Here is a 15,711-nt window from a genome sequence, read left to right on the forward strand (position 1 = left end):
TGTTTGGAGCAGCAAAACCACAAACAACACCAAGGAAAATCTGGGCAAGGAAGAAGACACTTGAAAAATACCGAGAAAGAGGTGAACTTAAATGGCACCCTACAACCTCATCAACTCCAGGACAGAGGAGGAGCTTCTGGTAGAAAAATCTTCCATATCAGAAAAATATGTTTACTCAAATGTTTCAGAACATCCTTATTGAAGCACCTCCTGAGCCTCAGAACACAACAATTGCTGTAACTACAGCAACCAGAGCCGGTGTGAAAGATCCCCACTCTGTGTCACACACAGGAGCAGCAGCAGAGAGCATCAGCTGAGGCAGGGAGACAACCAGGGCGAGCATGGAAGATATGTGGATAATGTTAATAAGTCCCAAATCCCTACAGAGATAATCAGCATCTACTGAGATATCTCGCACATGCAGAAGAAGGGACCATTAGCAAAATCAAAAGCTGACTCTAACAGCATGGAATTTTCAGCATTACTCCTGGTGTACCTGTGTAAGACTTCTGGCTCTATAATGATGCTGTTGCTACACAAACATCAGGTTATATTCACATTTCTTCCCCGCATGCAGTACAATGAACAGGAGCTATCTTTAATACATGTAACAACCATAGCTTTGAGAATTAATAGGAAGGATCTCCTTTACTTGATCCTGGATATCATTCAATTTACACCATCCTGGTATCTACACCAACTCTATATTGTCAATAAGACATAAATACAATGGCCACGTGACATGAATACCTTACAGTTACTGCCAGAAATGTTTTCCCAAGTTCAAAAGGAAAAATGTGGCCCATTCAGCTTGCAGACTTTGGGGATTAACAAATGCCAAATATGCACCACACATCAGCAGCATAAATCAGTACTTCAGGTGCTGGAGAGGAGAGAGGGCCACAACACTTCTCTATTAATCCTCATCATCTTCATTATTTTCAGTTGCTCTTAGTCCCAGCTCACAGATCATTATTTTGTACCTTGAGTAGCAAAAATCATGTTACACTTCAATTTAATTCACTTAGGAGTAACACAGGTAAACCTCTTGGATCAGACTCTCTTCCCCAACAGAAGAAATATAAAACATAGAGATCAAGGGAAAATGGTGAATGGCAAAACCATTTCCTAGGTTCACACCAGTCTGTAGCACGAGGGATAAGCTGAAATCTGCTGCACTTTGATTTGGCTTCCAAAAGCACCCAGGGTCACAAAAAAATACAAAAATATGAGGAAAATCCTATCTGTTGTAACTGTGGCCACAGCCTCAGTACCAGCACGGACTGATCTGTGCTGCCTGCACACTCCTAGAGGCGGAAACCACCGGCAGGAAACAGCCAAATCTACAAGTTAAAAGCTCTGACTTGCAATGCAAGATGCCAATGAAAAACCTGAGTAAAACTGTAATTGTGATTGAAGCTCTATTTAAATACACTTCCTTTCACAAAATAGAGATTTATATGCATAATTTTCCAAACAAAAAGGGTATTTGTGATAGGCTTCCTAAAATAGACACATTATTCCTATTAAATCATACAAGTACCTCTATTAACGAGAAAAGCATAATTACTTATGAAAATTTCCTGAGCGCACAACAAAAACTGATTAATACTTGATTAAAGTTAGACTTTAAACAAAGCATTATCCTTACTCCACACTGTCAGCATCACAAAAGCATTCAGAGCTCCTTCAGAGTTGGCTGCACAGCAAGTGTAATTGCCAGCATCCTGCAGGAACACGGGCGTTATCTGGAGTCCTCCAGACTCGAGGAGAACGAAGCGAGGAATCTGCACCGAGCCACTGGCTAAGATCTGCTCTCCTGAAACACACGAGGGGGAGGCAGCATGATTAGTGTCAGGTGGGCTCAGGGATCAGGCACTGCAATTCCAGCTCTTCCAAAATGTTACATCCTGCCCGGGCACCTGCTCGCAACGGCCCCACAGCAAACCCGCTGCTCATGGGATAGGGGAAGGGGGAAGGAGGCTCTGAATGGATCTACAGGAACTCAGCAACGGGAATGGAGAGGAAAATGTGGATTACAGCTCTTCTACACGTTAATAAATGGCTACCTTTCTTCCAGGAGATGGCAGGTCGGGGAGCCCCTGAGACTTCGCAGGTCAGCACTGCAGTCATGCCCTCGGTGACTGTGGTGTCCTCTGGGGGCTGGATAAAGGCTGGTTTGATGTCTAGAATAAAAAATTCAAACACGCTCAGTGCATCAGCTCTCAGAAAGATCCTTTAACTATTATCATGGACTACTTTGCATCCACTTTTATAGAGCTGATCATGGAGAAGGACATGACCATAAGACATGAAAACCTTTCAGCAGTGACTGTAACCTTTTCTTATTCATCTCCCAGGAATTGTCTAATCCTGTTTATTACCTACACAGAAAATAAAAATCTATCAGTGCTTGTACCTGTACAAGTAAGATGGGTTAAAGAGAAAGGAAGATAAAGCTCAAAATGAGTGTTTGGGGGGAACTTGAGAAATCTAGATAAACAAAACTATTTTCCTTCATCTTCATAACAGAGTCCTTTAGGATGAAAGGCAACTTGAGAAAGGCATTAACTTTGAAACTTAAATGTCAGCCAAAAGAATTTAGAACCTGAGCCTTATCCAAGATATTTTCTAAGTTTCTTTCTCTCTTATTTTCCCCTAGTTGCATTTTATTGCAGTTTTTTTCCTGCAGTTTCCTAGATCTATATTGAACTGGGGCTGATTTATTTTCTGAGGCCAGTAGGAATTCAGGTTGGTATGTGCAAACTGCTCTTGGGCTAAAAATCAGCTTCCTGAAGAGAAGTTTAATATTACAGAAATGACTGTTAATAATCACTTTTAAAAGAGACTACTAGGATTTGTAATTCTTCCACAGAGAAGCATGCACTTCATTAACAAAACCATTTAATCTGACTTTTCGGCCAAAAAAGACATTTAACTTGAACTTTCTTTCTTTTCCCCAACTAAATGCAGTTGGGGACAAAGGCATATAAAATGATAGCATGCACAATCATGAAGCAGTAGCTCAACTTCAGGATAGAATTATATTAGAGTGGAAATAGGAAAGAAAGATAAAAGTACTTCACAATTAATCTTTCTTTTTTTTTTTTTCCTTTTCACTAAGATCTCTTTTTTGCTGTGTGGAATAGGTGAGCTCACTTCAACCTCTCCTGATGTCATGGAGAGCTTTTCCACAGGCTTCAGCAGATTGTGTTGAGGCCACAGGGGCATTTTTGGGTTTCCTTACAGCCGGGGCAGCTACACTTGACTAGAAATCAGGGTTCTGTGGGTCAAACTACAGCAGCTCAGACAAATGTGATGGGTGTGGGGTCACCTTCAGGGATGACACCTCCTGCACCCCGTGCCACCACTCCTCACTCACTGGTCACATCCAGGTAGGTGTAGGTCTGGATCTCCCCAGCTTGGTTGCTGGCGAAGCACTGGAAGATGCCGGCGTCCTGGGGCCGCAGCGCGTGGATCCGCAGCCCCCCGCTCAGCAGCACCTTGTACCGGGGGTTCTCCAGCCTGCTCAGGGGAACTGAGTCCTTGTACCACACCAGGGTGGGGATGGGAACACCTATTCCAACAAATAAATCGCTATTAGTCTTTGCAAAGCACTGTCATGGTCACATCCCTGTTTTCCCAGCTTTCCACGCCAATTATTTATATTTTTTCCAAGCTGCTTTAATAAATGAAGGCTGCATCTCACATTATCAATGGTAATAACACACTACAGGACACAAGGGAATAAAGCCAGCAAACACTGAAGGAGGAATGTTGAGAAAACATGTTATCGAATTACTTTCTTCACCCAATCATATTTCATGCTACTACAAAATAGGATTTGAAGCAATTTCAAGTGGAAAGCCAGAATCATGCTCCTTAAACAGCAGCAGTGTGGCAATACAGCCACTCTGTAAGACCGTTCCATCCCAAATAACATTCCTCTGTGCTACTGTAGCTAAGATAGCTAAAATACAAAGGAAATGGCAAATTACACATGAAAAATGAAGTGCTCACAAGGCTGTACTTGAGTCCCAATTTAGCAGCTTGGTTTGAGCCAATGTAAAAGCAACATGTTGCCAACAATGGGATAGCTTTAAATTATTATTGTTTTTATTCAGTCTCAAGCTTCACCTGTTGTTTGAAAAAAGCAGGCATAAAGTGAAATAAAATTCCTAGCCTAGATAAAACTTACAGTCCCATTTATTCCTGTTTTCTTTCATGTGCATGTTCCACAAACCCTGACACAGTTATTTCACACATATTTTTGTTGCTGTCATGTCCCTGTCAGCTGGGATGAAGTGGCTGTAAATTTATTATACACAAATAATGTAGGATTCTCTTTTCCTCAAGAGATGTCAGGGGCCTAGAACAGTCTCAGACAGCTGTTCTCATCCCACTGCTCATATCAGACAATGTTTTATCTTGACGTCCCAGAAATCCCTACTGGATCAAATGCTGGGGGGTCTCTGCAGAGATCAGAAGTGAGGCAGGTATTTTATTATGTGATTAGAAAATCACTGAGTAATTAAGATTGGAAAAGACCTCCAAGATCATCCCCTTCCTGAGCACCTCTCCAATGTCTGATCACCCTTTCTGGGAAGAAATTCTTCCTGGTGTCCAACTTGACCCTCCCCTGGCACAGCTTAAGACCATTTCCTTTCATCCTGCCCGTTGTTCCCTGGGAGCAGAGCCTGACCCCCATCTCACTACAACCTCACCTCAGGGAGTTGTGGAGAGCAAGAAGGTCCCCCCTGATCCTCCTTTTCTCCAGGCTGAGCCCCACCAGCTCCCTCAGCTGCTCTTCACAGGATTTACACTTCAGACCCTTCCCTGGACACGCTCCAGCCCCTCAATGTCCTTCCTGAACCGAGGGCCCAGAACTGGACACAGCACTCGGGGTGTTTTTGAACACATTTCACTGAAAACTTCAGACCTACACAACCTCTTGTAATAAGGTAAGAGACCACAAACTTAAATTCATTGCTGAGTGAAATCTGCCCAAATAGAAAAAAACAGTGTCACCGAAGCACGGAGGATGGGATGTCACTGATGAACTGAGCATCTGCAGACAATGAATTTCACTGCAATGCTGGCAGTCACTTGATGTTCTGAGAGCTAAAGTGCCATGGGAAGATCTATATAATCATCATTATAATTTTAAAACTCCCAAAATTAAATACTACTGTGTTATACCTCCATTCATATCTTCTCTCAGTGTACTTATTCTCTTTATACAGACAAAAGCTGTATTAACTCTGGAAAGAATGTACAAACAATGTATGGAAATGACTAAAAAACAACATTCAATTGCTGTTTTTACTTTTATAAACACATATCATTTACTTCAATCACCTCTGATGCTTTTGTTCAGCTGATAAAATAAAATGTACTCATAATGCAGATAATCATCTCAGGAAGAAACCCACTATGTAGAGTACATTGTCTGATAGAGAATAGACGTGGTGTAGGAGCTTGCAATAGGCATAATTTAAATTTCATACAACAGCCCATATACAGAATTAGCGTAAATTTCAATGTTCACAATTCTCGGTGAGAGTGTTATTCATCTCTTGAAAATCCTCCTGGGCAAATACAAATTATCACTGAGTAATGAAGAAACAGATGATGCAAAATGGAATAGTTCTCTTGATGCTGAGAAGCCTGGAAATGATTTCAAGTTTAAATAATAGCAACTCCATTTTCCCACACATTAGACTTGATAGGCACCGAGGAAATAATGAAATCCTGCATTCAGAACACTCAAACCTTTAACACTGGTGTCATTCCATAAATCCCATTCTACTAACAGTATTGGCAAACCTTCTAATCCTATAATCACTGTGAGATACACCTTCCTATCACCAACTCAGCTGACAAACTGAATATTACCATCTCTATTTCTCTACTTTTCAGTTACGGGTATCTTCCTCCACTCAAAGTTATGAGTCTGAATAATAGGATCTTATCTGAGCACTCTGACGCCTGTCAGCAGCATTCATTTGGGCTTTACTGATCTTCCCAGAGAGATTTGTCTGCCAAGTTGTACACATGCTCTCTTCTAACTTTGCTACCTGTTTCGTTGTAAAAATGGTTAAAACCCAGCTTTTCTTCTCTTCCTCTTCTACTCACCCCACAACCTTTCCTCTCCACACACCCCCAAAGGAATTTTGCTTCTTTTCTTCTCTAAACAACTGGTGAAAAAATTATGAAGAGAACACACCTTATAGACCTTTTGCACTCTACCTTTCCAAGCAGTATCAGCCTGACCCTGCAGCTCGAGAGGTGAGAGTGGCCTAAAGGACTGGCAATAATAAATAAAATAACCTTCTTTCTCAGTTGTGTGCAGCACTATTCATTTTTCACAGACAAATTAATCTAGTGTCAGGGGGAGGAAGGGAAGGCAGGAAACAGAGATGCTGGTTCTGGCTTTGCCACTTCTTCTGTAACCTTGGGCAAATAACTTACAGAACCCGAGGCTCAGCTCCTCCATCTGTGAAACAGCTGCTTGACTCTCTGCCAAATTTAACTTAAGAACCTCGATGAAAGGCTCAGGATATTCACTGTGTCATCTTTGTTATTTATTTTTTAGCGCCTCCTCTAGATCCCAGTGAGCTACTGGGGAATCCCCAAAGCACCTCTTCCATCTACTTCTCTGAACAGGTAGAACTGAAGTCCAATTAACTGCACTCCCCAGACACCACCACCACTGCCTGCAGCTCTAAACTTTCCACAAGCAAAATAAGAAAGAGCATTTAAAGGGAACCCATTGAACATTCAGGGTGCATCAGCCACTGCTGGAAGATAAACAGCAGAGCCTGGTTCCTGTGGCCTGATACACTGAAACTCCATTACAGGGAGCAGGGAGCTGGTCGGTGCAAGCTGCAATTTTATTTACAGTTAATCTCTGCTTATACTGTGAAATTAATCTGTCTCTCACACATTCATAGTGCACGAAGTCTTGGCAAATGGGCTTTGTGCACAGAACCTGATGGGCCTGGGGGAAATACAATCTGTCTTCCTTTTATAGCAAAGGTAGAGGGCAGCTCTGAAGTTTCCCCAGTGCTTCATTCTCTCAGCTCAGAGCAGGGAGGCAGCAACCTTCATTTACCATCTTTAAGTGCTGGCAATTGCCAGATTTGTGTAATAATGGATCAAAACTCCTCTATGTCCTGCCCCTTGTAAGTCTGTGTTATAGATACTCAGCAAAATAATCCACAAGGAAAGAGGTTCTCATGCTTCTCCACCACATGCATCAGCAAATCAGATGTGCACTACAAGAGCTGAGCAGAAATAATTAGTTTTGTCTAAAAAGGGTTCCCATATCTCCACTGAGAATGGTTATGAGTGCCCCATCAACCCTCTTGGGAACTAAACTGCTCAAAGCAAGAGTTAGGGTAAAGGAAGAGCTGAAGTCAAACTCAGGTCTCCCTGATTCCTCCAGGTTTTGGGTTGGGTTGTCTTGTTGGTTTTTTTTTTTTAATCCATGAAAAACATTTGAGACAGCAGACTGGTTCCTGGGGAACTCCACTGACAGCAGGTCCTGCTGTGTTTTGCTTAAAGAGCTATTAATTAATAAGAAGACATTGTCTCTTATCATCTCATAGCTTCATTTCCATAAGAGCTTTTTGTAAGAAATCTCATCATAGGCTTCTGAAATTCCAAATCAGCAGAGCACTCTTAACACACACTTTCTTATCACAGTTTGCAAAGATTCCTTCTAGAATAGCAGTGCTGACTCCTTCCTACATAAAACAGGGAGAAAAATGCTTGAATCATATTGGCAATAACATAATCATGCAGTAAAAACATCTTCATTGGCTCTGATTTAGAGAAAGACACCATACAAGTAAGCTGCTAGTTAGGTCTGGGTGCTTTTTAAATCAAGGATGTGATCTCTTTTCCCCTAAGGATTTCATGGCATTTTATGTGTGTCGCTTCTTAAATTCAGCACCAGGGAAATTGAGAAAAAAATGTTCAGTCCCTTGCCACAGTCACGTAGAAATTTGGTGACTGTGAGAAACCTGCTCTAAATATCATGACAATGTCTCCTGCCTTACCAGAGTGCTGAAATAGGTGGTGATTGCATTTCTGTGCAACTCTACTTGAAACATCATTTTAGTTAGGTGGAATTGTAGACACTGAAGCCTTTTACAAAAACAAACCACCTGCCAACTATAAACCACTTATATAAGTTCTCCTGCAGATTTCATTACTACATTCAGATGTCAGAGTTACTGACATTTCTATTCAGTATAAAAGTTCTCTTAGTTTTAGAAGAGAGGGCAATGGAACTGTTGAAAATAATGACTGTTTGCATTGCAAGTAATGGGTTCCATAACCATGCTTTTCCCTCAGTCCATTTTCTGGCTCAAGATTTTCAAATCTCTTGTCTAGTGACAACTCTGAAGCACAGGCAGGATCCCAGAGTGACAGTAGCAGGACTTGTGCTCCCCACAGATAAACATCAACATGCCAGCATTATTCCAAACTAAACTAAATTACAAGAACTGCTCAACTCTCCAAGGGGAAAGGCCACCCCTCTTCCTTTCATATGGGACCTGTGATAATCAGCAATAACACAGACACTTCTAGACATTAAAAGCTTACAAAGATGGTTTGTATATGATGATGTCTTCAAGACTGGACATGGACATGCCATCAATCCAGGTTGGAACACTTTTGCAGACTCACCCATGGCCTGGCACAGGATGTCCACGTCCTTCTCCACCTCAGCCAAAATCACGTTCTGGGGTTCAGCCGTAAAATATGGAGGTTCTTGAGGATGGGGAAAGCAAACAAAAGTCAGCAAGCAAAGCCACAGCAAAATGGAAAACAGGTGCTGATTAAAAAAAATATCCACCACAGAATCTCTCCACAAGTATTTGATATAGGGGGTTACAAACAGTTTAGTTTGTCCAAGGTTTGTCTATTTGGAGATGGGTTGTTTTTTTTTGTAGTAAAAGCATCATAAAAAAAAAAAAGCTTTGCTATGCTGAGTATGAATTCCAGAGCTGAGTCAATGGAAGGTAAAGATTTAGGGGTTTGCACTGCAAATTGATACTCAGAGCAGGGGCTACTTTTCATTTTATAGGACTGAATCATGGAACATATTAATTCTTTGCTTAGAAAGACCCTCCCAAGAGGTTTGTAAAGGTTTATATTTGCAATGTAGCATTTTATAGGATAGTTTGCTTCAGTATCTAAAGTGCATTTCACCTCAGCAAGGCATGAAGCACCTCAAATAAAGTGCCATAGCGTGTCAGAGAGTCGACATCAGAGGACAAGTGCAGCATAATTAAAAGAAATTCCTCTCAACTGTTTTATTTTGTGAAAGCAAACAGATTTAATGCTTTAATTGAAGTTATAGTAATAATCATAAAAATCCCCACTTTATCATTAGGGCTAAAGAAAAGATATTAGATGTTTAATTAAACAAAGACCAGACTGCAGAAATTGCAGAGTTTGCTGGCATGTAACTCCTTCTTCTATGCAGCATAAAATTGAAGAGCATCATGTCAAAGTCCCAGAGGCACTAAGGTTGCAGTTATTATCATGGTAACTAAAGACTGTCATAGTCTGTTCAATGCAATTATCATCTGAGTACTGTTTTTAGAAGGACTTTACTTGATTACAAATACAGTTCTCTTATAGCATAACCAAACTCATTGGTAAGTTTTAGAAAACACAGAAAAGGCAAGGTAAGTAGCTTATGAAACAGGGTTATTTTATTTCCATTTTAAGGAAATTGAGTATGTTTTAAAATACGTGGGAAGCTACAAGATCCAAGGTCAGCTGAGCTGACCTGCTCTTAAAACTCTTCACCAAACATGTCTGGAAAAAAAGACTTGTTGTTATATTATTGCTAGGGCATCAGCATTTTAGTAAGTAAAATCAAAATCATATAAATTTATCCTGCAAAATCTTGTTGCTACCTGCAGCATTGCAAGTGTGGCTGTCACTGCACAGGGGTGACATCAGGAGGCACCAGGTCAGAACAGAAACTCCCCTTTCCCAGCACTTCTTCCCTCTCACTACAATAAAATACTTGCTTGGGTGTACAGAACTGGGGTCTCATTTGAGCACCAATGGATATTACAATTCTGTATTCATTCCAAATAAAGCCAATCAATATTAGTCTTCAGCACGCCATGCAGGGGAGGAGGGGAGGTTGCAAACAGCCTGGAATAGTTGTTTACCCAGCAAAACCAATAAAAACAAGCTACCTGATTTATTATATTCTAATAATATACATGTATTAACATTATTGATCCTCACTGCCTAAATATAAAGCTATTAATAAACATGCATAATAAGCTGTGATTTATTGCATATGATCTCATGCGTTAATCTCAACAACAAATTGAAAAGCTGAACATTTAATTGAAATTCACTGATGGCACACACTTTGACATGTTTGATCAGCTAAGTTGCTGAGTCCTCTGCAATTCATCTAAGTCCATGTTTTCACTCCGAGCACACTCCTTCCTCTCATGCCATCCTCCAAAGCCTGCCTGATGTTTTCCTTGCAGTCCATTTCTCAGGATGTTAACTTTTTAATTTCCAAACTTTCAGCCTCCTGTCCTTATCTATGTGTCCAGTCTGTGGCCACACAGGTCAGTGTCCACACGTCCATCTCTCAGAATAAAATTTGAGTCTTTCACTCAGTGGCAATTTGATGTGATCGTGGGGTGAGGACAAAGCAGCACTGGGCCAAGAGAGCATCCAGACACATACTCCCAAATCCAGACATTCCCTTCTAAGTCTGGGCTTCTTCTGTGAGTGTCTCTTCAGTCAGTGAGGTTCAAAGTTTATCTTCTGCTTAGGGAGCTCCTGACTGCACCTTTCCTTTTATAAAGGATTCTGCCCTTAATGGGCCAATCTCTAAACTTGGCAACCTTCAGCCACCAGGTCTCAAACTTTCTCCTGGATCAGCAACATACTCACACACCAGTGATAAATTTGCAGATTTATCTTCACTGTGGGCCTTCAGTCTGGCTGCAAAGCACTTTGTGTGACCTCAAAGATGCTCGTGGTTCCATGACCTCTGTTTATGTGCTGCTGCTGCACAGTTCCTGCAGTTACACGTGGCATATTTACACAGCCGTCTTTCCCTCTGTCCCTCCCAAAATCCTAACCTGCAACCTGTGCTCCATCCTTTAAATCCCACACAGGCTGTTATGTCACCTTGAAAGAAACTTCTGACGTTAAGGGGTGCTTAGGTGAGCAGGTATCAAGCAATGAATTACGTGACAAAGAACCTGAAGTCAGTGACAACTGTCACTTAGCAAACGGGATGTGATGGTATAAAAGGAAGACTCACATCAGCTTTTTCTGAAAGAAGCAGGGAGAAACAGAAGCAGACAAGACAGAAAAAGAGCAGGAGCAGCAGAAAGATGCAATCTAAAGGCCAGAGGCAGATCCCAGAGGACTTTTGGTGCCAAAAGATTTGATTTCCAGTCTTGAAGCCCAGACTCACCTTTTCCCCTAGACTAAAGCCTGCTGGAACTCTGTTCTCACAGCCACTCCAGCAGCTGGAAGCTCTGCCAAATACTACACCTGACACAGAGACAACAGCTGCCCACAGATGAGTTAGATCCCATTCTTGAAAGATAAGCACTGATAGAGAAAACCTTCCAGGAGCTACTCTGTGATTTATGGCCTGTACTGACTAGAGATTGAGACAAGCCTGGGTGGGATGAAAAGGCTAATTCATAAGGGATTTCTGGAAGATCCAGAATAGCACATGGACAACAGTGCTGTGGCAATCCTAACATATGTGGAAAATTAGCCTCGGTGGTGCAAGGAATGAGGGAATCACAGAACTTTTGGTGTAGGGATACCCCTAGGGTTTTGAGGCAAATAAAAGAGTGATTTCACACAGAACCACAGAATGGGTGGGGTTGGAAGTGACCCATGGAGGTCATCCAGACCAACCCCCCCTCCTAAAGCTGGTTCATCCAGGGCAGGCTGCAGGTGGGTTTTAACATCTCCTGAAAATGACACTCTACAACCTCTTTGGACAGCCTCTTCCCAGTGCTCTGTCACCCTCCAAGTAAAGAAGTTTAAAATTTCCACACAATCGTGCAGCTTTTGCATATCCATGTGCCATTCACCAGCAGGATGGATGCTCTAAAGGTCCTGTGGATTCAACAGAACTCAGGCTGTGGAGGAAACAGCTCCAGTTACAGGTGCTAGACAACTGAAACCTCAGCTCCTCACTTTTCAGAGGTGTCAGATATGTCATCCGCACACCAGGTTTTGTGCCCGAGGGCCTGAGTGCCCAGCATTAACTGCAAGGGAGAAATTCAGAGTATCTGAATGTAGGTTACACAGCACCTGATGAATGACTGTCAGAAAGCAGCCATAAAAATGCAGCACTATTTATAGGGGTCAGATGGCATTCTGAGGGGGCATTCTGGCTGGCTGTATATATGATGCCACTGCATATTTATAAGGCTTGGCTTGAATCACAAAGTATGAATTTAACATTTATTGTTGTAGGCAATAATCATGTACTGAAATTTAATACATGTGGCAAAATTATAATGTCTTCCAAAGTCTGTAACATGCCAGACACAAGTCCTCACACACAGCAATTTTCAGGCATGACAGTAATCTGTCAGTATCAGGTCAAACATTTCAATTTTTTGGCAATTATAGAATCACAACAGTTAGAAGAGGAAAGGACCCAATACTCCAAGTTCACCCTGCTGGCGTTGTGGCATGTGGCAACGAGAGGGGCCACAGCTCACATTAGGCTGAAAGAAACAGATACTGCATTGTTCAGATATTGTATTGGTGTTCGACTGATCTTCACTAAAATGTCAAGTACAGGCAAGGGGGGAAAAGAGTATTTGAATATAAATACATGCTTTTAATAGTTGTTGAGGCTTTGGGGGGTTTTTTGCACTCCAGGTATCACCAGAAAGATGTGTCTCAGAAAAGCCCTTGGGAGCCTACACAACTTGATCCTGTTCTAACTTTCCTGTGCAGAGTTACATGGTCACTGATTTTAACATTCAAAAGATAGCAGTCAGCATCCATTACATACCCTTCAAGCTGCATTGGAGATGTGTGACCTAATCCTAGATACACACATGAAAGTCAGAAAGAACAGAGAAAGCCCCAGGGGCTCCTCCGAAGCTGAAATTCCTGCATCTCTCAGAAATTCAGGCCTGCATATTTAAGAGGAAAATCAAGCCTTCAACATGGAAGCGTTCCTCCAGCATTACCATAAACTAATTTATTTGGTGGATATCTTCTAAAGGAAGAGGAACTGGAAGCTTGACAGCCCCTTGTAGGTACAAAGTCTGCAGCTGCAGACAGGAGATCAGACTGACCATGCTGGGAGAGAAGCCCCATTGTGGATGCAGGTACAGCAGGCTCCTCGGAGCAGGAATTTTCTTTGCATGAGTATCAGGTTAAAACAGAGAGAGATGAAAAGATCTGTGTGGTTTCTTGCTACTACCCCTACTGCGAGCTGCAGCCTGTGTGTTCTGAAATAACAGCCTGGGGAACACAGGTCCTGTCTGCAGGGCTGAAAGGAGGAAGAACTTCTCAGGAATGTCAGAGACAGAGCTGGGCTGCCCAGAAGTCTCACTACTTCCCTCTGGGATAGGTCCTGTTGCATTTGGGCCCAAGGCAGCAAGTCTGTGCCAGTCTCAGAATCTCTGAGGCTTTACAAATCAAAAGCTGTCAATATTTCTTTCCTTTGAGCCCAAACTGTGATTAGGCGAGTCCGAAGACATTTCGTATTATAGTTTCCCTGAAAACTTATTATTTTCTTACACAGTAGATGAACACAGTCATCAGGATCTTCTCTTAGCGCCACACATGAAAAATTCTTTCCACTGCTTTCAAAGACAGCATCTGCAGGGTTTCAAAGTGTCTAAGCTGGAGCCACAAGAGCTGCTGTTTCCAGTGGTCTGAGCACGAGGCACTGAGGTGCTCATAGCTACAGAAGGAAATAACTTCTGCTCTGACAGTTCTATACACACTCAATGCAAACTCCTGAGCAGCCACAGCGCACAAGGAAGACTCTTCAGCATCTGGACACTACTGGAGAACAGGGAGGGAGAAACAGCCCCACAGTCCACATTAGAGCCAAGCCAGATGGGCCCTTCATGCCAACACTGGAATTTTCCCGATGTGTTCCTGAATCCCATGGTCCCACAGAGCTGAACTCTCTTTTAATGTAGTTCTCTGAGCACAAAAATGATCCAGAAGAAGGGAAGCCCTGTACTCTAACTCTGTTTTATTCCTTTATATTCCTTTGGACAGACTAACAAGGCTTCAACCCTCAGTTCTGCACAACCCCTCATCATGCCACGCCCTTCTGTTTTTCTCCTCATTTTGTTCAGGTTTTACTTTCTGACTACATTTAATTTAAAGAGAAGTTTGGATTTCAGTGGAAGAGTTTTTTTCCCCCCATTTTCTTAAGCTCCTAAAATTCATAATTTCCTGTAGAACAGTCACTTAAGAAATGACTATTGCCATTTGTCACTAACAAAACTTGCAGAAGTGGAGCAAAAGAATTTAAGATTATCTCAGCTTTCAAATTGGTTTGTTCATGGGAAGACTCTTTAAATTACTTAATCTTCAAACTGTTAGTGATAAAACAAATGTGCTCTTATCTAATCTGCAACAAATCTTTCCCAAACTGTTACTCTGCCAAGCGAGGAACATGATACCCTTTAAAAATTTATAACAACTGCAGCTAATAAAACCGAGGTTTGGAACCACCTCAGTTTATCTTTCCTGGAACAATATGAAGACGTCAGGGAGCTCTTTGCCACATTCAGAAGAAAATTGCAGCAGCACACAACTAGAGGATTTTCTTCTTGTTTATGCAGTACTACTCTAATATACTGGAGATTCAGGCTTTTCGAATATTATTGTGATTTTAATTTACAGAGATGTACACTCAGAAACATCCAGAAAAACTTCTGAGATAATACTGTAGGTCACAAATAATAATTTGTTGAGCAGATGCCTTCGTACTAAGTTTCACTACCTTCTAATAGAGCTCTAGTCACCATCAGAGCCACACTCAAATTGTGCTGCTTCTCTTTGCTGGGAAAGTCAAAGACCGATATATTTGGAAAAAAGCTTTGATTAACTCAGTGCTTGTGACATCTTTGATGCATCTTTTTATTGCTACCCCTACTCCACCTGTTGACAGCAAAATATTTTTCTCTATTGATCCACAGAAGCTCTCACAGCCATGCTACTGAGGGCCTGCATTTGATTTCTCCCATTTTGAAAACAAACCTCTTCTTTTAAGACAATTTCCTTTTTCTGTTAGTCAAGACCCCTCATTAAATCCACACTGTGTTATTCTCCCAAGAAGTACAGCTCATTATCAGCTCCCAATCTACACACACACACACTACAAATATTTTATGCATGCAAATGGACAAGCATTCCTGATTCTCTCTAAGTACTGCCCCCACGGACTAGGAGAGATACACTGCAGAAAGCCTAAGGTTTGAATCTTGTCTGCACTTTCCTCTAGAACCTGTCCCTTGACTAATTAAACGACAGCCAGATCCATCCAAGAATTCTAAAGCTGAATATAAGTTATGCATTAAATACTAATCCTTTGATTTGGCTCCCTGTTTAGAATTAGAGATCCATCTTGCAGCTCAAGAAACTCATAAATAAAGAAATCTATCAGGCTTTGCTGACACATTGAGTAAACACCTG

General features: G+C 41.7%; 1 protein-coding gene across 3 annotated transcripts in view; it reads right to left on the reverse strand.

The window, feature by feature from the left end:
- SDK1 (sidekick cell adhesion molecule 1) overlaps positions 1–15,711 on the reverse strand; it is a 387,842-nt gene that overhangs the window by 136,177 nt on the left and 235,954 nt on the right. For all 3 annotated transcript variants that reach the window (XM_069030219.1, XM_069030218.1, XM_069030220.1), the window contains 4 exons: positions 8,698–8,781; positions 3,383–3,577; positions 2,070–2,186; positions 1,652–1,819 (listed from right to left, as the gene is read on the reverse strand). In XM_069030219.1, coding sequence (XP_068886320.1) covers positions 1,652–1,819; positions 2,070–2,186; positions 3,383–3,577; positions 8,698–8,781 — 564 coding nt within the window. The remainder of the gene's footprint in view (positions 1–1,651; positions 1,820–2,069; positions 2,187–3,382; positions 3,578–8,697; positions 8,782–15,711) is intronic.

Source organism: Aphelocoma coerulescens, chromosome 14 (genome assembly GCF_041296385.1).
Source record: "Aphelocoma coerulescens isolate FSJ_1873_10779 chromosome 14, UR_Acoe_1.0, whole genome shotgun sequence".
NCBI lineage: Eukaryota > Metazoa > Chordata > Aves > Passeriformes > Corvidae > Aphelocoma > Aphelocoma coerulescens.